Source organism: Pogoniulus pusillus, chromosome 6, assembly GCF_015220805.1.
Source record: "Pogoniulus pusillus isolate bPogPus1 chromosome 6, bPogPus1.pri, whole genome shotgun sequence".
Taxonomy (NCBI): Eukaryota; Metazoa; Chordata; class Aves; order Piciformes; family Lybiidae; genus Pogoniulus; species Pogoniulus pusillus.
In genome coordinates, this window is record NC_087269.1 from 491676 (window position 1) to 514775 (window position 23100).

Sequence of the window (23100 nt, forward strand, 5' to 3'; positions counted from 1 at the left end):
AGTCCTTCGGGGCTGCGGTTCCGGTTGGCCGAACGGGAGCCAGAGGATGGCCTGGCGCCCACCCCCGCCACATCCTCACCGGCCCCTGCTGGGGTCAGCAGCGGCTCTGTCGCCCGGGGCGCTGCCGGGGGGCACACGGGACAGCCCTCACCCCACGGCCCCCCCTTTCCGCCGTGCCGCGGTCCCTTTAAGGAGCGCGGTCCCTTTAAGGAGCGCGTCCCCGCCGCCGTGACGCGGGGCTGGGGGGGCCCCGAGCCGGGCAAAACAGGCGGGAGAGCACGCGTGGGGGTGTGCGTGGCCACAGCAGCGAGCCCTGCCCTCGCCCCGCGTCCGCTGCCCTCGCCCCGCGTCCCCCCTTCCCGCCGTGCCGCGGCGACGCGGGGCTGGGGTGGCCCCGAGCCAGGCGGGAGGAGGTGCGGGGGTCTGCGTGGCGGGGGTCTGCGTGGCGGGGGTCTGCGTGGCGGGGGTGGGTCGGGCAGAGCAGCGAGCCCTGCCCTCACCCCACGTCCCCCCTTAAAGGCGTGCGGCACCTGTAGGGAGCGCGGTCCCTTTAAGGAGCGCGTCCCCGCCGCCGCCGCGACGCGGGGCTGGGGGGGCCCCGAGCCGGGAGGCGGTACGGGGGGCTGCGTGTCGGGGGTGGGTCGGGCAGAGCTGCCCTCGCCCCGCGTCCGCTGCCCTCGCCCCGCGTCCCCCCCCCCCTTCCCGCCGTGCCGCGGCCGCGTTAAGGAGCGCGGCCCCTTTAAGGAGCGCGTCCCCGCCGCGGAGCCGCGGGCTGGGGTGGCCCCGGGCCAGGCGGAGGCAGGCGGGAGGCGGCGGCGGCGGAGGGGGGGCTGGGGGTGTGTGTGTGTGTACCGGGGGGGGGGGGGAACCATCTCCTGCCAACCCCAACCCGCACAGCCCCAACAACTTTTCTTTGTGTGCGCCTGGGGCCTGCCGCCTCTGACCCTGCTCCCCCCCTCCCCAAACCCGACCCCCCCTTAAATCCAACCCCCCCCCCCGCCACCCCCCGACCCTCCGCGGCTGCCGGCGCCGTGCATGGCGGATTAAAGCTCGCTGCGCGCTCCCGGTAAGGCCCCGAGCAAAGCTCTTGGGGGAGGAAGAGGATGAGGAGGGGAGGAAGGGGTGCGAGGCGGGGGGGGGGGGGCGGACGCACACAGGCTCCGTTGGCTGCTTTCTGTCCTTAGCCCCCTCCCCAAAACCTCCTCCCCCCTCCCCTCCCCCCGGGCCCCCGCTCCGCGCCGGCCGCGGAAGCCAACTCAGGGCTCCGCCAACATCCGGGAGCTGGCGGCGGGGACACCCCCGCGGCCTTCCTCCTCTCCTCTCCCTCCCGTGGCGTTGTTTGTTTTCTGGGGGGGGTGGCGGTGGCCATAGCTGTGTGTCCCCCAGCCGGGGGAGGCTTTTTGGGGGGCTCCGTAACCTCCCCCCCCCCGCTCCGGTAGTTGTTAACGGGGGGGGGAAGGGTCCGGGCCGCGTCCCGCGGGCAGGTTGCGTAACGGCGCGGTCGGAGCTGCAGCCGCGGCTGCGGGGGGTGGAAGGCAGCGAGGGCACAATTGTCCCCCCCGCGGCTGTCGCCAGGGGTTGTCACCGTCCCCCTGCGGCCCCCTGGGTCCTCCGCAGCTCCTCCGTGTCCCGGGAGTGTGGCTGCAAAGCCCTTCCCGGCGCTGCTGCGCCGTGACCCGGAGCGAGCCACTGCGGCTGCTGTGGGCTCGGGAGGGCTTGGAAGGCAGCAAAGGGACAATTTCCCACCTGGAGCTGTCACCAGAGGTTGTCACCATCCTGCTTGATCCCCTTGGATGCTCCACAGCTCCTCTGCATCCCGGGAATGTGGTTGGAAACCCTTCCTGGTGCTGCTGTGCTGTGTGGTGTTGTGTTTTGACCTGGAGTGGGTGACTCTGGTGGGGTCTGGAGGCTTTGCAAGGCAGCAAAGGGACAATTTCCCACCTGGAGCTGTCACCAGAGGTTGTCCCCATCCTGCTTGATCCCCTTGGATCCTCCACAGCTCCTCTGCATCCCGGGAGGGTGGTTGGAAACCCTTCCTGGCGCTGCTGTGCTGTGTGGTGGTGTGTTTTGATGTGGAGTGGGTGACTCTGGTGGGGTCTGGAGGCTTTGGAAGGCAGCAAAGGGACAATTGCCCACCTGGAGCTGTCACCAGGGGTTGTCACCATCCTGCTCTATCCCTTTGGATGCTCCGCAGCTCCTCTGCATCCCGGGAATGTGGTTGGAAACCCTTCCTGGCGCTGCTGTGCTGTGTGGTGTTGTGTTTTGATGTGGAGTGGGTGACTCTGGTGGGCTTGGAAGGCAGCAAAGGGACAATTTCCCACCTGCAGCTGTCACCAGAGGTTGTCACCATCCTGCTTGATCCCCTTGGATCCTGCACAGCTCCTCTGCATCCCGGGAGGGTGGTTGGAAGCCCTTCCTGGCGCTGCTGCTGCCCTGCCTCCTCCCCTGCCCCACCTCTGCCCGGCGCTGTTTGCAGCCAGGGGCAGCTCTGCCCGTGCCAGCCGCGGGCTGGGCAGCAGTGTGGCCACCGGGGCGGCTGGGCAGGGTGGCACCTCCCATAGTTTGCCCTTCAGGAAGGGCTCTTTTTGTCGGGAACGCTGCTGGGCAGGCCCTGCTGCCCCCACAGCTGTGCCCACGGTGCCAGGGCCCAGCCACTTTGGTGCCAAGCTGCTGGGGGAGACCTTCCCAGTTCGGCTCGGGGAGGTGCCAGCAGCTCTCTGTGTGTGTCCCAAAGCCATTCCAGCTCCTGAGAATGGCAGAGCAGGGCTCAAGTTGCCAGGAGCTGAACTTTCCCTCCCCTCCCCCGAGGTGGTTTTTGGCCCCGGGGCTGGTTGCTGCCTCTGCCCGCTTCTCCCAGCAGCTGCCAGGGTGGCACTGGGCACAGGCAGTGAGGAGGCAAAGGTCGCTCTGGGGGGGACTTGGCAGTGCTGGGGACAAGCAGGGTGGCATCAGCTTGGTGTGTACGTTGGGGGGGGGGGGTCTCTTCCCTGTGTGTCCTCTCTCCAGGCACTGGTGGCAGCTGGCACGGGAGCTGGCATTGCTCCGAGGGCTTGGCCTGGGCACCTTGGCAGGCTCCTTCCAGCTCCTCACTTGAAGGGGCAGAGTGTGACAGGACCTCCCCCCTCCTCCCCACCCGAGGCTGGTGGCATCTGGGGGACAAGGGAGCCTCAGCTGCCAGACTGGGATGCCCTCGGGTGATCCTCTGCGTGCCAACCTCTGCCAGCTGCTGGGCTCTGGGGCTGCCACCAGGCTCTAAGCAGAGACCAGCTGGGCCTGCCCAGTTCGGGTGCCTCTTTGCCACTGCTCTCGGCTCCCCCTTGGCACTGGGTGTGTGGGGGGGGTGTCTCTTGCCCATCCCATGGGACTGCCCTGGCAGCCCCTGGGCATGATGCATTTTGGTCCTTGAGCCACTCCCTGAAGCTGGTGTTGGGGGCTGGGGGGGAGGAGGAGGAGGGACTGGGGGGAAGGGGAGGAGGGGCTGGGGGGTGAGGAGGAGGAGGGACTGGGGGGGAAGGGGAGGAGGGGCTGGGGGATGAGGAGGAGGAGGGGCTGGGGGGTGAGGAGGAGGAGGGACTGGGGGGAAGGGGAGGAGGAGCTGGGGGGGAGGGGGAGGAGGAGTGGCCATGGGCTGGGGAGAGGAGGGGCTGAGGAAGCTCAGCAGCTGTTGAGCCTTCAGCCTCCATCCTGCCAGCCAGGGATGGTGCTGGGGAGCCGCGGGGTGGCTGCTGCTGGCCGCACGGGAGGTGTAATTACCCAGAGGTGTAATTAACGTCATTAAGGCTCAGCTCTAATTGACTTTTGTTCTCCTCCTCCTCTCCTTCGCCCTCTCCAGGTGCGGGCAGCCTCACCCCACGATGCCTCTTCAGGGTGCCCGAGCCTCGGCTCTGCTCGCTTGGGTAAAGCCTCTTTGGCCTCCTGCAGCCCCTCGGCACTGGCCTCCGGGGGAGGGGAAGGGCAGGTGGTGGTTGGGGTAGGGTCTGGAGCCGTCAGACCTTGGCTCCTGCAGGGCTGGGGGTGGGCAGGGAGCGGGCAGGGAGCAAGCAGGGCTGCGGGAGCAGCTCAGGCTGCCCGTGGAGAGCAGCTGGAGCAGGGCTGGGAAGCAAAGAGGAGGTGGATGCTGAAGGGGAGGGAAGGCTTGGCTCCAGCTTGCCCCTGGCTCCAGCTTGCCCCTGGCTCCAGCTTGCCCCCGGCTCCAGCTTGCCCCTGGCTCCAGCTCCCCAAGCTGGCCTGGGTCTCCCCAGAGCTCGGTGGGCAGAGCTGTGGGCACCAACTTGTGCTGCGCTGCGGGTGGGGGTCGGAAGGGTTTGGCTTTGCTCTCACACCCAGAGCGGCCTCCTCGTGCCCTCTTGGCAGGCCTGGCAGGAGGTGGCCTGGCAGGAGGTGACCCAGCGAGCTGTGGTGCCCTCTCTTTGCCCTGCTCCTAGGTGAACAGCACCAATGTTTGCCCTGAGCCCCTCCACGACCTGGCTCAGCTCCGAGACTGCAGAGTCTTCGTCAGGATCATCAACCAGCTGTGAGTGAGGGCCAAGCTGCAGCTCTGCAGGACCACCCAAGCTGGGTGGAGGTCTTCTGGGTTACCTCCTTCAGCTTCCCCAAGCAGGGCTGGGCAAAGGGAGTTTGGGATAAGCCTTCTCTGGTGCTGCCTTTCCAGCTCCAGAGCAGCCTCAAGGGGCTGCTGCCTTCCTGCTCTGCTTCCTGCCCCACTGAAGCCATCTCAGATGGGTTGGGGAACCTCTTGGGCATTCCAGGGGATGGGATCCAAGCTCTGCCAGCAGCTCAAGCTTGGCAGGAAGCCCTCTGGGAGAGGCTTTGAGCTGTGGAGCCATCCAGGGAGGATTTTGGGGCTGAGTTTCTGTCTTTTGGGGCTTGGTTCTCACCCTCAGGTGAGGGTTGAAAGCAGCAGAGCTGCCTGGGAGGTGCTTTCATTCCATAAGCAGGGAAAATCCCAATTTTCCTGAGCTGCAGCCTCAGGATCCTAAGGGAAGCTCAGCTCTGGAGAGGCAGCTTTAAGATCCCAGTCCCTGGTAGCATTCCTGCTGCTTCCCAGTGTGATCCAGGAGCTGAACTGGGAGGGATGACTGCAGCAGGAGCCACATTCATTGCCTGCAGGCACTGGGAAATGAGGACTGAGGGGGACTGGGAGGGGTGTGAGGGGGACTGGGAGGGGTGTGAGGGGGACTGGGAGGGGTGTGAGGGAGACTGGGAGGGGTGTGAGGGGGACTGGGGGGGTGTGAGGGGGACTGGGAGGGGTATGGGGCAGACTGGGAGGGATGTGAGTGGGACTGGGAGGGGTATGGGGCAGACTGGGAGGGATGTGAGTGGGACTGGGAGGGGTGTGGGGCAGACTGGGAAGGGATGAGGCAGACTGGGAGAGGTGTGTGGGAGACTGGGAAGGGATGAGGCAGACTGGGAGGGGTGTGAGTGGGACTGGGAGGGGTATGGGGCAGACTGGGAGGGATGTGAGTGGGACTGGGAGGGGTGTGGGCAGACTGGGAGGGATGTGAGTGGGACTGGGAGGGGTGTGGGGCAGACTGGGAAGGGATGAGGCAGACTGGGAGAGGTGTGTGGGAGACTGGGAAGGGATGAGTCAAACTGGGAGGTTGTGAGGGCTGCTGCTGGGCTTTGGTGTCACCCTCAAACCCTGCCGGTAGGGAGCTCAGTGCGAGCCTCTCTGCTCTAATTAACCCCTGGTGGTGATAATGATGATGATGAGGGAGGGTGGGGAGGAAGGAGCTCCCCTCCCCCACCCCTTCCCGGGGCTATATTTAGTCAGGGCCTGCTTAATCTTCCCCAGCTCTGCAGCTGGGATTAACTGGGCTGAAGTGGTGCTGGGGCAGCTGGAGAAGTGGGGCAGCAGCAGCAGCAGGCTGGGCAGTGCCCACGGCTGGGCAGTGCCTGCTGGCAGATCCCAGATCCTTGGCTTTGCTCCCCTGGGCATAGCCTAAAAGTGCCAACAGCTGAGTGTGGCTGGCAAGGGATGGAGCCTGGGGGGGCTGGGGTGAGGGAGGGGACTGGAGGAAGAGGAAGGTGTGGGCAGAGCAAGGGCTGGAGGGAGAGGAAGGCCTGAGGAGGGCAAGGGCTGGAGGGAGAGGAAGGCCTGGGGAGGGCAAGGGCTGGAGGAAGAGGAAGGTCTTGAAAGAGAAAAGACTTGAGGAAGAGGAAGGTCTGGAGGAGTGTGTTAGGTCCTGGCCCTGGGGTGGTTGGCTGTGGCATGGCTGAACTGTGGTGCCCTGGGGTGGTTGGCTGTGCCCTGGCTGTGTGGCATAGCTGAGCTGTGGTGCCCTGGGGTGGTTGGCTGTGCCCTGGCTGTGTGGCATGGCTGAACTGTGGTGCCCTGGGGTGGTTGGCTGTGCCCTGGCTGTGTGGCATGGCTGAACTGTGGTGCCCTGGGGTGGTTGGCTGTGCCCTGGCTGTGTGGCATGGCTGAACTGTGGTGCCCTGGGGTGGTTGGCTGTGCCCTGGCTGTGTGGCATGGCTGAACTGTGGTGCCCTGGGGTGGTTGGCTGTGCCCTGGCTGTGTGGCATGGCTGAGCTGTGGTGCCCTGGGGTGGTTGGCTGTGCCCTGGCATGGTGTGGTTAAGTCCTGGCCCTGGCATGGATGACTTCTAGCCTGGCTGTGGTTGGCTTTTGCCTTGCCACCCCCCCTGGCATGGTGCCATGGGGCAGAGTTTGCTCATCCAAGCTCTGCTGTGCCCTCACCAATGACCACTTCTAATCCTTTGATGATGATGAGCATCAAAGCTTCATCATCATCATCATCACCTCCTCCCCTTGCTCTTGTTGCAGCCACAGGAGTGAGGAAGAGGAGGCCAGGCTGGAGCAGCAGCAGCTCCCAGACAGGATCTCCTTCATCTGTGGCTTCCTGCAGAGTAAGAGAACCCTTCCTGGTGCCCCTCACCCCCCGGGGGGGCTGCTCCCTTAGGGGAGGGGGCTTCAGGCTGCTCCTCCCCTCCAGGTGTCTCCTCCTCGGCTGGGGGAGGTGAGAGGGAAAAGATTCCCGATGGAATTCCTTGCTGGAGCCCAGGCTGGGTGCAGGAGAGGTGCAGGAGGTGAAGGGCAGAGTGGTTGGCACCATGGGGGATGCTCCTGCCCCAGGTGCAGGAGGTGAAGGGCAGAGTGGTTGGCACCATGGGGGATGTGTCTGCCCCATGTGCAGGAGGTGAAGGGCAGAGTGGTTGGCACCATGGGGGATGCTCCTGCCCCAGGTGCAGGAGGTGAAGGGCAGAGTGGTTGGCACCATGGGGGATGTGTCTGCCCCAGATGCAGGAGGTGAAGGGCAGAGTGGTTGGCACCATGGGGGATGCTCCTGCCCCAGGTGCAGGAGGTGAAGGGCAGAGTGGTTGGCACCATGGGGGCTGTGTCTGCCCCATGTGCAGGAGGTGAAGGGCAGAGTGGTTGGCACCATGGGGGATGCTCCTGCCCCAGGTGCAGGAGGTGAAGGGCAGAGTGGTTGGCACCATGGGGGATGTGTCTGCCCCAGGTGCAGGAGGTGAAGGGCAGAGTGGTTGGCACCATGGGGGATGTGTCTGCCCCAGATGCAGGAGGTGAAGGGCAGAGTGGTTGGCACCGTGGGGGATGCTCCTGCCCCAGGTGCAGGAGGTGAAGGGCAGAGTGGTTGGCGCCATGGGGGATGCTCCTGCCCCAGGTGCAGGAGGTGAAGGGCAGAGTGGTTGGCACCATGGGGGATGCTCCTGCCCCAGGTGCAGGAGGTGAAGGGCAGAGTGGTTGGCACCGTGGGGGATGCTCCTGCCCCAGCTCCTGGCCTCCAGCTGCTCAGATCCCAGTGGAAGGTCCCAGTAGAGTGAACTGAACGTGCAGGAAGGAGACCTCAGATCCACATCTTCTGGAAGTGGCACCTGGCCTGAGATGGTGCTGGAGGAGCTCAGATGCCAAGGAGATGCTGAGGGTGGTGCTGGCAATGTTGGCACGCAGGGCAGAGGTGCCAGGGAGGGATCAGTGGCAGAGCACTGGGGAGGTCATCTCCAGAGCCAGCCTCTTCCTCTGCCCCTTCTCCTGGGGGTTACCCTCCCCATGGTGACCCCGAGGGTCACCTCGAGGCTTGGCCACCAGGCCTGGAGGTGACTTCAGCTTCACCTTGCAGAGCACTGCAGGCACAAAGCAGCTGCAGAGAACCTGGTGGCACCTCAGAGACTGCTGGAGGGAGAGGAGCTGGAGCTGGCCAAGGTAAGCCTGGGGCCACCAACACAGCCCAGTCCCTGGTAGGGTGGTGGGAAGGGACCTCTGGAGCCCACCCAGGCCACCCTGCTCCAGCAGGGCACCCACAGCAGCTTGCCCAGGGGCACCATGCCCAGGGTAGGGTTGGAAGCTCTGCACAGGAGGAGGCTCCACAGCCTCTCTGGGCAGCCTGGGCCTGGCTCCTGCAGCCTCACCACAAACAGGCTGCTCCTGATGCCACCTCCTGAGTGCCACTCAGTGCCCCTGGGCAGCACTAAGCAGCTGCCAGCCCCCAGCCCCTTGCCCCCACAGCCCCTTCAGCTCCTGCTGAGCACTGCTCAGATGCCCTCTGGGGCTGCTCTGCTGCAGGCTCCCAGCCCCAGGGCCCTCAGCTGCTCCTCACAGCTTCCCCACAGCCTTCCCCACAGCCCTGCCCAGCTCTGCTGCCCTCCCCTGGCCCTCAGCCTCTGCCCAGCCTCCCCTGAGCTCTCTCCAGCCCTTCCCAAGGCTCTGAACTGGGCAGCCCCAACCCTGCCCCCAACACTCAGCTGTGGCCTCCCCAGGGCAGAGCAGAGGGCAGCAGAACCTCCCTGCCCCTGCTGCTGCTGCTGCTCACTCTTCACACCCCAGACAAGAACCTTATGACCTCCTTGGCCATCTTCCTTTGCCCCCACCCACCCTTGGTGCCCATCCCGGGCTCGGTGCCCTCCCCCCTTGTTCCAGGTGGCTGTGCTGCTGCTCTACCACACCTCCATGAGCTGCAAGACCCCCAGGGACTGGAATGAGTTTGACTACAAGACCCAGGTAGGGGTCTTGGGGTAGGGAGGGTTTGAGGGGTGTGGAGATGACCTCTGGGGGGGTGCTGGGGCAGGGGAGCTGCTGCCCTGCCTTGGCAGCTGGAGTTGGGATGGGCAGTCAGAGCTCCTCTGGTTGCCCCCTGGTGTGCTGCAGGTGGAGCTGGCAGCGATCCTCAGGTTCGTGTTGGACAATGAGGAGAACCTGAACGAGAACCTGGAGGCCTTCCTGCAGAGGAAAGGTGAGGAGCAGGCTCTGGAGCTGCTGCCAGCTGGAGCTGGCAAGGGATGAGCCTGGGGCAGAGGGAGCAAGCTGCTGGGCAGGGGTCATGGGGTGGGGTGGAGAAGATCTCCCTGGGAGGTGGTGGAGGCCAAGCCCTGCCCCAGCCCTGCCCCAGCACCACCAACCCATGGCCTCAGCACCACAGATCCACAGCTCCCAACTCCTCCAGCCATGGCCACTGCACCACTGCCCTGGGCAGCCTGGCACAGGCCTGGCACAACCCTCCAGGGGCACAAAGTGCTCCTCAGGCACAGCCTCCACCTGCCCTGGCACAGCCTGAGCCCATCTCCTCTGGGCACAGCCCTCAGCACAGAGCTTGGCCCCAGCTGGCTCCAGGCTGCTGCCAGGCAGCAGAAGGCTGAGGCTGGTGCTGAGGAGCAGCAGAGGCAGCAGCAGGGCACTGCTTGGCCACAGCCAGGGGTGCCAGGGAGCTGCAGAGCCCCACAAGGGCTGCCCTCAGCCTCCTCTGCTGCAGCCTCAGCCCTGCCCCAGCTCCCTCAGCTGCTCCTCACAGCTCCTGCACAGCCTCCTCCTGCTCCTCCACACCCTTGCCCAGCTCTGCTGCCCTGCTCTGTGCCCTGCCCCAGCCCCTCCAGAGCTCCCTTTTTGGGGGTGAGGCTTTTCCCTCCTGGCACCATTCCAGACATCTTTCCCAGAGGCTCTTGGTGGCTTTGGTGCCCTTGGGCTTGGCTGTGGAATGCAGGTGGCAGGAGCTTGGGTAGCTTGGAGGGGAAAGGCTGGAAGTCGACCTCTGGTGTTCCTGTGGCTGGACTGAGCTATCCCTCCTGGAATTTCTTGGGATTTGAGACCCTTCTGGTGTTCAGGTGAAGGTCAGAACCTTCTCTTTGTGTTCCCCAGCCTCGCTGCCCTCAGCCAGCAGCAGCAGCAGCTCTGAGGAGCATTCTCCACTCCTCTCCCACCCCCACAAGAGGGAGGTTCGGTTCCTGGAGCTCCAGAAGATTGCCTCCTCCTCTGGAACCAACAAGTAGGTCCTCAAAGCATGGACTGGTGGCTGGGAGACATTCCCCAAGGGGCCTCTAGGAACCTGGAGATGACTCCAGAGAGACCTGCTGGGTGCTGTGGTGTAGGCTTGAGGGTGAGAGTGGGTCAGAAGCTACCTCCTTGAAGCCTTCCATGTGGCAGCCCAAGCCCTGCACAAGGACTTCCCAGAGCAGCTGCTGGGCTTCTGCTGCTGCCCTGGGGTGGTGGAGCTGCAGGATCTTCTGGCTTGGCAGAGAGCTGGGAGGGGATGGAGGCCAAGCATGGCTCCAGCCCTGCCCCAGCACCACCACCCATGGCCTCAGCACCACAGCTCTGCCCCTTGCCAGCCCCTCCAGCCATGGCCACTCCACCACTGCCCTGGGCAGCCTGGCACAGGCCTGGGCAAGCCTCCAGGGGCACAAAGTGCTCCTCAGGCACAAGCTCCACCTGCCCTGGCACAGCCTGAGCCCATCTCCTCTGGGCACAGCCCTCAGCAGAGCTTGGCCCCAGCTGGCTCCAGGCTGCTGCCAGGCAGCAGAAGGCTGAGGCTGGTGTTGAGGAGCACAGCTGCCAGCTGTGCCCTCCCCAGTGCCCAGCCCAGGGGCACAAGCCCTGCCCTGCTGCTGCTGCCCACACCACTGCTGCTCCATGCCAGGCTGCTGCTGCCCTCCTTGCCCACCTGGGCACCCCCTGATTCTTCTCCAGCTGCTGTCACCAACCTCTCCCAGGTCCTCTCCCCCCAGGCCCTTTCCAGCCACTCTGTCCCCAGCCTGGAGGCCTCCTGAGCTGGTGATGCCCCAGGGGCAGATGCCAGCCCTTGCCCTCGGTGCCCTCACTCTTGCTTTGAGAGCCTCAGACTCGTGGCACTGCTGAGTGAGCTGCAGGAGCTTCTCTCTGGCGAGCTGAGCCCTCTGAGGTGGGGCTGTGGGGTGGAAGGAGATGGCCTCTGTGTCCTGGCAGTGGTGTGAGGACACTTTGGAGGTGGGTGGTGACATCTCCAAGGTGAGGAGCAGCAGCTCTGCTGCTCAGCTCCCAGGTTGCTGCCCAGAGCTGGGTGGAACCAGAGCTGGGGACCTGGCGGGTGGTGAAGGCTCCACACCCCCATCCTTTAGCTTCCAAGGGCCAAAGTGCCTCTGTCTGCTTCTCCACAGCACGTTCTCTGGTCCACCCTCCTCCCCCATGGGGGACATCATGCAGACCCCCCAGTTCCAGCTGAGGAGGCTGAAGAAGCAGCTGGCTGTGGAGAGGGAGAACCGAGAGGAGCTGGAGGTGGAGCTGGCAGAGCAGCGCAAGCTCATCACTGAGAAGGGTCAGTGGCTCCTGGGGCACCTTGGGGGGAGGCCTCCTGGGCTTCTGGGGTGAGGTGGGAGCCCCCCACCACCCTGCTCAGGCCTGGGGCACCTCAGGTGGGCAGAATGGGACCTCGGGGGAGCAAAGGCTGCCCTCAGGTGAGCGAAAGAGGACCTCAGGAGAGCACAGGTGGAGCTCAGGTGAGCAGGAGAGGACCTCAGGGGAGCACAGGTGGAGCTCAGGGGAGCACAGGTGGAGCTCAGGGGAGCACAGGTGGAGCTCAGGGGAGCACAGGTGGAGCTCAGGGGAGCAGGAGAGGACCTCAGGGGAGCACAGGTGGAGCTCAGGGGAGCAGGAGAGGACCTCGGGAGCACAGGTGGAGCTCAGGGGAGCACAGGTTGCACTCAGGGGAGCAGGAGAGGACCTCGGGAGCACAGGTGGAGCTCAGGGGAACACAGGTAGAGCTCAGGTGAGCAGGAGAGGACCTCAGGGGAGCACAGGTGGAGCTCAGGGGAGCAGGAGAGGACCTCAGGGGAGCGCAGGTGGAGCTCAGGGGAACACAGGTAGAGCTCAGGTGAGCAGGAGAGGACCTCAGGGGAGCACAGGTTGCACTCAGGTGAGCAGGAGAGGTCCTCAGGGGAGCACAGGTGGAGCAAAGGTGCCCTCAGGTGAGCCAAAGTGGAGCTCAGGTAGGCACAGGTGAACCTCCCTGGTGGCCCCAAGAGGTCCCTGAAGTCTTCATCTGGAGCAGAGCAGTGCAGAGGGGACCCTCTCCTCACAGCCCCTCCACAGCCTCCTCCTGCTCCTCCAGGCCCTTGCCCAACTTCAGTGCCCTCCTCTGTGCCCTGCCCCAGCTCCTCCTAGCACTGCCCCAACCCTGCCCCATCCACATCTAAAACCCTTCCCAGACTGAGGACCTCCTCAGTTGCCCCTGGAGACTTCATCTTCCTCCTCCTCCTCCTCTTTGCTGGTCCCTGATGCCTCCTGGCCACCAAAAGCTGTGCCTGGAGCCCACTGTGGTTCTTCCACCTCCTTCTGCCAGGAGCTTTCTGTGCAGTGCCATCTCCCCAGCTTGGAGAGGAGGCCAAGGAGATCCTGCAGAGGGTTCAGGTGAGACTCCAAGATGGTCATGGATCTTCTTCTCCTCTCCTGCAGAGTCTCAGATCACCATGATGCAGCAGAAGATCGATCGCTTGGCTCTGCTCAACGAGAAGCAGGCAGCTGACCAGCTGGAGCCCAAGGAGGTGGAGGAGCTGAGGGAGAAGAACGAGAGGTAAAGCTCTGGAGGTGTCCACTCTCTCCTCTGGGGATGCTCCTCAGCTTCCCTCTCTTCTCCTGGGTCCTCTCCAGCAATGCACCAAAGGGGTGGAGGGGAGCAGAGGATCCCCAAAGCCTATCATGGTGGGAAGGGACCTCTGGAGCTCATCTGCTCCAACCCCTCCCTGCCCCAGCAGGGCACCCCCAGCACCTTGCTCAGGGGCACCATGCCCAGGGAGGGTTGGAAGCTCTCCAAAGGACTCTCCACAACCTCTCTGGGCAGCCTGCTCTGGAGATGTCCTCTGGGGATGCTCCTCAGCTTCCCTCTCTTCTCCTGGGTCCTCTCCAGCAATGCACCAAAGGGGTGGAGGGGAGCAGAGGATCCCCAAAGCCTATCACGGTGGGAAGGGACCTCTGGAGCTCAGCCAGGCCACCCCACAGGGCACCCCCAGCAGCTTGCCCAGGGTGGGTTGGAAGCTGTCCAAAGGACTCTCCACAACCTCTCTGGGCAGCCTGCTCCAGGCCTCCTGCACCCTCACCCCAGAGAAACTTCTGGTGTCACCTCCTGGCTTCCACTTGGTGCCCCTTGGCCTGCTCCTGGGCACCACTGAGAAGATGCCAGTCCCAGCCCTTTGCCCCCACAGCCCCTTCAGCTCTTGCTGAGCATTGAGCAGATCCCAAAAGTTCTTCTCCTTTGCTGCCTCCTCTGAAGCTGCACAGCAGGGAGAAGGCTTTGAGCAGGCAGAGGATCATGGCAAGGCTTGGAGACACCTTCCGAGGTCATGGAATGGTTTAGGTTAAAGGCACCTCCAGAGGACATGGAATGATGGCATGGGTTGGGCAGGAGGCACCTCCCAGGCTCGTCCATCCCAGCCCTGCAGCCAGCAGGGCCAGCCCCAGGCAGAGCAGGCAGCTCAGAGCCCAAACCCCCTGCCCTGGGCTGCTGCCAGCCAGGGGGCAGCTGCCAACCTCTCTGGCTGCCCTGGCACAGGCTCTGCCCAGCCTCCTGCTGCACAACTTCCTCCCCCCTCCTGCACAGCTTCTCTGCTGCAGCTCCAGAGCCTCCCCCTTGGCCTGCCCCAGCAGCTCCTGCTCCAAAGACTCTTACCTTGAGGGGCTGGGGCAGGGCACAGAGCAGGGCAGCAGAGCTGGGCAAGGGTGTGGAGGAGCAGGAGGAGGCTGTGCAGGAGCTGTGAGGAGCAGCTGAGGGAGCTGGGGCAGGGCTGAGGCTGCAGCAGAGGAGTCTGAGGGCAGCCCTTGTGGGGCTCTGCAGCTCCCTGGCACCCCTGGCTGTGGCCAAGCAGTGCCCTGCTGCTGCCTCTGCTGCTCCTCAGCACCAGCCTCAGCCTTCTGCTGCCTGGCAGCAGCCTGGAGCCAGCTGGGGCCAAGCTCTGTGCTGAGGGCTGTGCCCAGAGGAGATGGGCTCAGGCTGTGCCAGGGCAGGTGGAGGCTGTGCCTGAGGAGCACTTTGTGGCCCTGGAGGGTTGTGCCAGGCCTGTGCCAGGCTGCCCAGGGCAGTGGTGCAGTGGCCATGGCTGGAGGGGCTGGCAAGGGGCAGAGCTGTGGTGCTGAGGCCGTGGGTTGAAGCTTGGACTCTTGGGAGAGCTTTTCCACCCCAACCTCTTCTCTGATGACCTTTAGAGGACCTTTCTCACCCAACCCTTGTGTCTGCTGCCCCCAGCCTCATGGTTCGCCTGCATGAGGCCCTCAAGCAGTGCCAGGACCTGAAGACTGAGAAGGGTCAAATGGACAGAAAGATCAATCAGCTCTCCGAGGAGAATGGAGACCTCTCCTTCAAGGCATGGACACCTCTGGCCCCCTGGGAGGGCCTCAAGGGTGCTGGGGAGGGCCTCAAGGGTTCTGGGGAGGGCCTCAAGGGTGCTGGGTGGTGCTCAGGAGGTGCTGGGAAGGGGCTCAGGAGGTGCTGGGAGGTGCTCTAGAGGTGCTGGGGAGGTCCTTAAAGGTCCCAGGAGGTCCTCAGAGGTCCTTAAAGGTCCAGGGAGGTCCCAGGGATGTCCTTAAAGGTCCTTTAAAGATCTTAGGAGGTTCTCCAATGGTCCTTAAAGGTCCCAGGAGGTCCTCAGAGGTCCTTAAAGGTCCAGGGATGTCCTTAAAGGTCCTTTAAAGATCTTAGGAGGTTCTCCAATGGTCCTTAAAGGTCCCTGGGAGGTCCTTAAAGGTCACAGGAAGTCCTCAGAGGTCCTTAAAGGTCCAGGGAGGTCCCAGGGATGTCCTTAAAGATCCTTTAAAGATCTTAGGAGGTTCTCCAATGGTCCTTAAAGGTCCCGGGGAGGTCCTTAAAGGTCCTCAGAGGTCCTTAAAGGTCCAGGGATGTCCTTAAAGGTCCTTTAAAAATCCTAGGAGGTTCTCCAATGGTCCTTAAAGGTCCTGGGGAGGTCCTTAAAGGTCCTCAGAGGTCCTTAAAGGTCCAGGGATGTCCTTAAAGGTCCTTTAAAAATCCTAGGAGGTTCTCCAATGGTCCTTAAAGGTCCTGGGGAGGTCCTTTAAATGTCCCAAGAGGTCCTCAGAGGTCCTTAAAGGTCCCAGGGAGGTCCTTATCAGTCCTCAAGTCCTGCTGCTTTGTAGGTGGCACCCATCAGGGCTGGGTGGCAGGAGGGGAGCTGTGTGGAGCCCGGGGGTGGTGGTTGGCTGCTGTTTGATGGTGCTCTGGGGTGGGGTTTGGGCTCCTGCAGCTGCGGGAGATCGGCAGCCACATGGTGCAGCTGCAGGAGGCCCTCAACGAGCTGTCAGAGGAGCACAACGCGGCCCTGGCCCAGTCCCAGGAGAAGCAGGGACAGCTGGAGAGTGAGCTGAGGGTGGCCCTGCAGGACAAGGTGAGCTGGGGGCATGGAGTGGGGAGGGAGAGAGCTTGGAGATGGTGGAGGCCAAGCATGGCCTCAGCCCTGCCCCAGCACCACCAACCCTGCTGCCCACACCACTGCTGCTCCATGCCAGGCTGCTGCTGCCCTCCTTGCCCACCTGGGCACCCCCTGGCTCCCCTCCAGCTGCTGCCACCAACCCCCCAGGCCCTTTCCAACCACTCTGCCCCCAGCCTGGGGCCTTCCTGTGCTTGCTGTGCCCCAGGGCCAGGTGCCAGCCCTTGCCCGCGGTGCCCTCATCCCATTGCCCTCCCCCATGGCTGCAGCCTGCCCAGAGCCCTCTGCAGCTCCCTCCTGCACCTCCAGCAGGTCACTTCCCCCCCAGCTTGGTGCCAAATGCCTGAGGGAGCCTCCAGCCCTCAGCCAGCTCAGTGTCCTCCCTGCCAGGTGTTTGCCCTCACCTCGGGGTTGCTGCAGGCTGGGTGGTGCCACCTCCTCCTCACCTCTGCCCCACATCTTCTGCCTCCAGAAATGCTCTGAGGAGAAGATTGAGATCCTGCAGGGGAAGATTTCTCTGCTGGAGGATCAGTTGGCCAAGCTGGGGGAGAGCAGCAGCCAGGAGAAGGGAGAGGTCATGGGAGACATCCTGAAGGTAACAGCTGGGTCCTGGGCAGAGCTTCTGCCTGCTTCCTGCTCAGCTGGCAAACTGGGAGGGCTGGGAGCCAGCAGCTGCCTCCTGCTGGGATGGAGCTTGGGCTGGCACCTCGGAGGCCTCTGTGGTTTTGCTTCTCCTTGTTGTGTCTCTCCCTAGATGGAGGAGCTGAAGCAGGAGGTCGCCACCCTCAGCGCCAGAGGTGCCGAGCTCCAGGCCAGGGTCCTGCAGCTGGAGGAGGAGGAGCAGCTGCGGGAAGCAGCTCTGCAGGCAGACAGAGCTCGCTTCGAGGAGGAGAAGCAGCAGCTGGGTGGCCTCATCAGTGGCCTCCAGAGCTCCCTCTCCGAGAGCCACCAAGCCAGGGAGAAGCTGGAGCAGGACCTGCTGGCCCAGGAGGCCAAAGCCAAAGCCAGGTGCGAGGAGGACGCCGGACGCTTGGTCGCCCTCAACGCCCAACAGGAGAAGGTGCTGAGAGAGAGGGACTCAGCCCTCCAGCAGCTCCAGCACCTCCAAGAGGCCAACCTCTCCTTGGGCAACCAGCTGCAGGCCGTGGCCCAGGCCCAGGATGCCAGCCAAGCCGCGGCGGCGGCGGAGAAGGCCGAGCTGAGGCGGAGGATCGGCGAGCTGGAAGGCAGGGTCACGGAGCTGAGGGAGCTGGAGGGCAGGTGGAAGGAGAGCCAGCAGAAGCTGGTGGAGAAGGAGAAGCTGGCCAAGGAGAACGGGAGGCTGCAGGAGCGGCTGCTCTTCCTGGAGGAGTCCTTGAGGAACACCGAGGGCATCCTGGAGGACGAGAAGAGGAGGGGCAGCAGAGAGCCTGGAGAGCAGCTCGGCCAAGATCGCCGAGCTGGAGGCTGAGAGGCAGCAGCTGCTGCGAGGCCAGGAGGGGCTGAGGCCTCAGCAGGAGGTGGCCAAGCAGCTGCAGGCCGAGCAGGAGAAGGCAGCCAGGCTGGAGGCTCTGCTGGCCGAGCAGCAGCAGAAGCTGAGCGCCTGCCAGGCCGACTTAGCCTCCGCCTGGGCGCGGGGCGAAGGAGAAGGAGGGCGAGGAGCAGGGGCTGAAGGCTGAGCTCTCCTCCCTGCGGGAGAAGGTGGTGGGGGTGGAGCAAGCCGCGGCCCAGCGCCTGGCCTGCCTGGAGGAGGACGCCCGGAGGGCTGCCGCGGCTCTGGAGGAGGCTTCTCAGCAGCTCTCCCAGGAGAAGCTCAGGTGCAAGGAGCTGGAGGCCGCCCTGGAGCGGCTGCGGAGCGCCGAGGCCGAGCGCGCCGAGGTGGGCGCCGCCAGCAGGCAGCGAGAGCTGGAGCTGGAGGCGGAGGTGAAGAAGCTGAGCTCGGAGCTGACCCTGGTCGGGGCCAGGTTGGAGGAGACGCTGAGGGAGCAGCGCAGGGAGCTGGGGCGGCGAGAGGAGGAGGCCGAAGGCTTGCGGCAGGAGCTGGAGCGAGCCAAGGGGGACTGCGGCACGGAGAGGAGCCGCAAGGCGGAGCTGGAGGCGCAGCTGCAGAACCTCCTCAACGAGCAGAGGGTGGAGAGGCTGAGCCACCAGGAGGAGGTGTCCCGCTCCAGGCGCCTGCTGGAGGAGAAGGACGGGCAGCTGCAGGAGCTGCGGAGGGCCAGTGGTGCCCAAGGGCAGGAGCTGAGGCAGCTGCAGGAGACGGTGGAGGAGCTGCGGGCGGGAGGTGGCCTCGCTGGAGGCCGCCCGGGAGGCCAGCAGGAGCGGGGCAGGTGGAAGGGGCCGGCGGCGAGGAGCAGAAGAGGAGCCAGCAGCAAGGTGGTGTGAGCCAGAGCCTGTACGAGGAGAAGCTGAAGGAGCTCCAGCTGCTGGGCTCCCGGGTGGAGGAGCTGGAGCAGAAGCTGAGGGAGGAGCAGGAGGCCAGGGCCAGCCTGGAGCAGGCGGCTGCCGAGGCAGCCCGAGCCGAGCGAGCCGAGCTGGAGGCCGCCAGGAGAGAGGTGGTGCTGCAGAAGGAGAAGACGTTGGAGCTGCAGAAGCTGCTGGAGACCTCCAGGTCGCTGCAGTCTCTCCACGAAGGCACCGTGGAGGCCTTGAGGATGGAGCTGCAGGAGAAGAGCAGGGAGCTCCTGCAGAGCAAGTCCAGCCTGGGGGGCGCCGAGAAGGAGCTGGCGGCGCTGCGGGGCGGCGGCGCAGGAGAAGGCTCGGCTGGAGGAGAACCTGAAGGAGCAGCTGGCCCAGTGCCTGCAGGAGCTGGAGAGGAAGAGCGCTCTGAGCTCTGGCCTGGAGCACGACGTCTCCATCCTGCGCCGGCAGGTGGCGGAGAAGGAGGCGGAGAGCAAGGAGCTGAAGCGCCTGGCGCTGGCCGAGTCGGAGAAGAGCAAGAAGCTGGAGGAGAGGCTGAGGATGCTGCAGACCGAGATGGCCACGGCCGCCTCCCGCGCCGCGGAGCGCTGCTCCCTCATGAAGGTGGAGGTGCAGCGCTGCCAGGAGGAGATGGACAAGCAGAGGCTGGCGCTGGAGGCCCTCAAGAGGGACAGGCACTGCCAGAGCGAGCGGGAGGAGGAGCTGAGGCAGGAGGTGAAGGGCTGCCAGGAGAAGTGCCTGCAGAAGGAGCAGCTCTTGGCCGCCCTGCAGCAGGAGCTGGGCAGCGCCAAGGCGGCGGCGGGGGAGGCGGCGGCTCTGAAGCACCTCTGCCAGCAGCTGCAAGCCGAGAGGGCTGCCCTGGAGAGCCAGCAGCGCCAGGAGCTGGAGCAGAGGGCCAAGAGCCTGGAGGCCCTGCAGGGGGAGCTGGCCCGGGCCAGGCTGGAGGCGGCAGAGCTGCCCTCGCTGCGGGAGCAGGCGGCCGAGCGGGAGCGAGCGGCACAGCGGCTGCAGGCAGAGCTGCTCAGGCTGCAGCAGGCCAACGCCAGGCTGCTGGAGGACAGCCGAGGCCAGCAGAAGCTGGAGGCAGAGCTGGGCCAAGCCCTGGAGAGGCACAAGAAGGAGGTGGAGAGGCTGAAGGCCTCCTCGGAGGAGCTGGCGGCCGGCAGCAGGCGGGAGGCGGAGGAGGCCAGGAGGGAGCTGGAGGAGGCCAGGAGGGAGCAGGAGAGCAGCAGGGCGGCGGCGCGGGAGGAGAAGAGGAGGCTGCAGGAGGAGAGGCTGAAGCTGGAGGCTCAGGTAAAGCTTCCTGGCTTGGCTTGGGAGGTCTGTGTGGGCTTGGGCTTGGGAGCTTCAGCATCGTCCTGAGGGCTTTTGGTGAGGTAGGAGAGGCCACAGCCATGCTGGCAGGGCTGGCAGGCCAGGCTGGCACAGCTGGGGGGCACAGCCCAGAGCAGGCTCCAGGGACACCTTGTGGGGGCTGGAAGGGGCCCAGGAGAGAGCTGGGCACAGAGGTTGGAGCAGGAGCTGCTGGGGCAGGCCAAGGGGGAGGCTCTGGAGCTGCAGCAGAGAAGCTGTGCAGGAGCGGGGAGGAAGTTGTGCAGCAGGAGGCTGGGCAGAGCCTGTGCCAGGGCAGCCAGAGAGGTTGGCAGCTGCCCCCTGGCTGGCAGCAGCCCAGGGCAGGGGGTTTGGGCTCTGAGCTGCCTGCTCTGCCTGATGGATGAGCTTGGGAGGAGCCTTCACCCCAACCCATGCCAAGACTCCATCACCTTGGGAGGTTCCCTCCCACTCTGCTGGTTGATCTCTTCTGCCAAGGAACAAGCTCTGTGCTGAGGGCTGTGCCCAGAGGAGATGGGCTCAGGCTGTGCCAGGGCAGGTGGAGCTTGTGCCTGAGGAGCAATTTATGCCCCTTGAGGCTTGCCCAGGCCTGTGCCAGGCTGCCCAGGGCAGTGGTGCAGTGACCATGGCTGGAGGGGTTGGCAAAGGGCAGAGCTGTGGTGCTGAGGCCATGGGTGGATGGTGCTGGGGCAGGGCTGGGGCTGTGCTTGGCCTCCATCACCTCAGAGGTCTCCAACCCTTCCAAGGCCTCCATCATTCCCCACCTGAAGATGAGGAGAAGCTTTTTGGGGGGTGGAGGCCTGGGGCAGGCTGCCCAGAGAGGTTCTGGAGCCTCCTCCTCTGCTGGGCTCCCAACCCCCATCCCCTGGGCCATGGTGCCCCATGGCAAGCTGCTGTGGGTGCCCAGGCGTGATGGAGCAGGCTGGGACTTGGCCTGGGTGGGCTCCAAAGGTCCCTCCTGAGCTCCAGCCCAGGTGGAACTCCAGAACAGCTCCAGGCTGAGTCCAGGAGCTCGGGGGGGGAGGGTCTGAGGTGCTCTGGGGCAGGAAGGAGCCCTCCAGGACCTCCTCTTCTGCTCTTCACAGGTGGAACAGCTCAAGGTCACCAAGCAGGACCAAGCCAAGCAGGTAGCAGGCACTGGGCAGGGTTGTGCCCCCCCCTTACTGGGCAGACTGGGAGGACTGTGCCCCCCTGACTGGTGTCACTGGGAGGGTTGTGCCCCCCCTTACTGGGCAGACTGGGAGGACTGTGCCCCCCTGACTGGTGTCACTGGGAGGGTTGTGCCCCTGTGGCTGATGGCACTGGGATGTTGCTCCTCAGGTGGAAGAGCTCCAGAAGAAGCTGAGTCAGCAGGAAAAGGCCTCCAGGACTCAGCAGCAGAGGGTGAAGGTAAATTGGGAGGGCACTGGGAGGTACTGGGAGATCAGAGGAGCACTGGGACATCTGGAAGGGCACTGGGTGGTACTGGGAGATCTGGGGGGGTACTGGGTGGTACTGGGTGGCACTGGGAGATCTGTGGGTCACTGGGGGACACTGGGTGGCACTGGGAGATCTGTGGGTCACTGGGGGACACTGGGTGGCACTGGGAGGTGCCCAGTCTGTCCCTTATGCCCAGTCCCTGCCCCGCAGGCGCTGGAGGGGGAGCTGGCAGCAGCGGGCAGCAGGCAGCAGCAGCAGGTGGCAGAGCTGCAGGCACTGCTGGCACAGAAGGAGCAAGCAGCAGAGCACTACAAGGCACAGGTAGCGCTGGGGGCACCACCAGCTTGGGAGGGGAGGCTGCTGGCATGGGCACAGCACCCACAGCAAGGTGCCCACCCCACTGGGGACAGGATCTGGTGGCCCTGGGGTCACCTCCTGGCTGGGGCAGCTGTGGTGGCCTTGGGCTCTGCTCCTGGCTGGATCAGCTGTGGTGGCCTTGGGGGTCACCTCCTGGCTGGGGCAGCTGTGGTGGCCTTGGGCTCTGCTCCTGGCTGGATCAGCTGTGGTGGCCTTGGGGGTCACCTCCTGGCTGGGGCAGCTGTGGTGGCCTTGGGGGTCACCTCCTGGCTGGATCAGCTGTGGTGGCCTTGGGGGTCACCTCCTGGCTGGGGCAGCTGTGGTGGCCTTGGGGGTCACCTCCTGGCTGGATCAGCTGTGGTGGCCTTGGGCTCTGCTCCTGGCTGGATCAGCTGTGGTGGCCTTGGGGGTCACCTCCTGGCTGGGGCAGCTGTGGTGGCCTTGGGCTCTGCTCCTGGCTGGGGCAGCTGTGGTAGCCTTGGGGGTCACCTCCTGGCTGGGGCAGCTGTGGTGGCCTTGGGCTCTGCTCCTGGCTGGGGCAGCTGTGGTGGCCTTGGGCTCTGCTCCTAGATGGAGAAGGCCAAAACCCATTACGATGCCAAGAAGCAGCAGAACCAGGACCTGGCTGAGAAGCTGCAGGCGATGGAGGAGCTGCAGAAGGAGAATGTGGAGCTGAAGACAGAGGTGCAGAGGTTGGCAGAGGAGCTGCAGCAGAGCGTCCTGAAGGCCAAGGAGTCGGAGCTGGCCTGCGAGCAGCTCAGCAGCCAGGTCTGCCCTGCAGCTTCAGACTGCCTGCTGGGGCTCAGCCCAGGGCCTCCTGCCCTCCTAGGGGCAGGGTGGAGTGCCAGGAGGGGCTGGGGCAGGGCACAGAGCAGGGCAGCAGAGCTGGGCAAGGGTGTGGAGGAGCAGGAGGAGGCTGTGCAGGAGCTGTGAGGAGCAGCTGAGGGAGCTGGGACAGGGCTGAGGCTGCAGCAGAGGAGGCTGAGGGCAGCCCTTGTGGGGCTCTGCAGCTCCCTGGCACCCCTGGCTGTGGCCAAGCAGTGCCCTGCTGCTGCCTCTGCTGCTCCTCAGCACCAGCCTCAGCCTTCTGCTGCCTGGCAGCAGCCTGGAGCCAGCTGGGGCCAAGCTCTGTGCTGAGGGCTGTGCCCAGAGGAGATGGGCTGAGGGCTGTGCCAGGGCAGGTGGAGCTTGTGCCTGAGGAGCACTTTGTGCCCCTGGAGGCTTGCCCAGGCCTGTGCCAGGCTGCCCAGGGCAGTGGTGCAGTGGCCATGGCTGGAGGGGTTGGCAAGGGGCAGAGCTGTGGTGCTGAGGCCATGGGTGGGTGGTGCTGGGCAGGGCTTGGGCTCCATCCCCTCCAGGCTGTCCCCCAAGCCGACCTCTCCCCGTCCCTCCCCTCTCTCTGCAGCTGGACCTGGCCACCAAGCAGCTGCAGGAGGTGAACAAGGTGCAGCTGCCCACGGGGGTGCTGAAGAGCTTGGACAGCCTGCGGCAGGACCCCGCGGAGCTGAGCAGCGACAGCCTGGAGCTGAGCCTGGCCGAGGCTGCGCCGCTCAACTCCACCAGGTGCCCGTGGGGCCTGCCCCCCTGCTCGCCCTGCCCCTGCTCCTGCCCCCCCTGCCCCCTGCCCCTGCCCCCCCTGCCCCCCCTGCTCCTGCCCCCCCTGCCCCCCCTGCCCCCCTGCCCCCCCTGCCCCTCCTGCCCCCCTGCCCCCCCTGCCCCTCCTGCCCCCCCTGCCCCCCCTGCCCCTCCTGCCCCTCCTGCCGCCCCTGCCCCTCCTGCCCCCTGCCCCTGGCCCCTCCTGCTGCCCCTGCCCCTGCTCCTGCCGCCCCTGCCCCCCCTGCCCCCTGCCCCTCCTGCCCCCCCTGCCCCTGCTCCTGCCCCCCTGCCCCTGCTCCTGCCCCCTGCCCCTGCTCCTGCCCCCTCCTGCCCCCGCTCC

At 65.3% G+C, this 23100-nt stretch overlaps 1 protein-coding gene across 1 annotated transcript in view; it reads left to right on the forward strand.

The window, feature by feature from the left end:
• Positions 1–235: 235 nt before the first annotated feature.
• The window catches only part of NUMA1 (nuclear mitotic apparatus protein 1), a 23889-nt gene continuing 1024 nt past the window's right edge, over positions 236–23100 (forward strand). Inside the window, 24 exon segments of the mRNA XM_064144058.1 lie at positions 236–413; positions 3833–3896; positions 4425–4513; positions 6787–6869; positions 8102–8184; positions 8899–8979; positions 9127–9211; positions 10111–10237; positions 11385–11542; positions 12679–12796; positions 14462–14579; positions 15474–15614; positions 16129–16251; positions 16411–17052; positions 17054–17269; positions 17271–17915; positions 17917–17999; positions 18001–18373; positions 18375–19349; positions 20474–20515; positions 20709–20777; positions 21018–21128; positions 21735–21932; positions 22570–22811. Of these exon segments, the coding sequence (XP_064000128.1) occupies positions 3855–3896; positions 4425–4513; positions 6787–6869; positions 8102–8184; positions 8899–8979; positions 9127–9211; positions 10111–10237; positions 11385–11542; positions 12679–12796; positions 14462–14579; positions 15474–15614; positions 16129–16251; positions 16411–17052; positions 17054–17269; positions 17271–17915; positions 17917–17999; positions 18001–18373; positions 18375–19349; positions 20474–20515; positions 20709–20777; positions 21018–21128; positions 21735–21932; positions 22570–22811 (4844 nt within the window). The 5' untranslated portion in view covers positions 236–413; positions 3833–3854.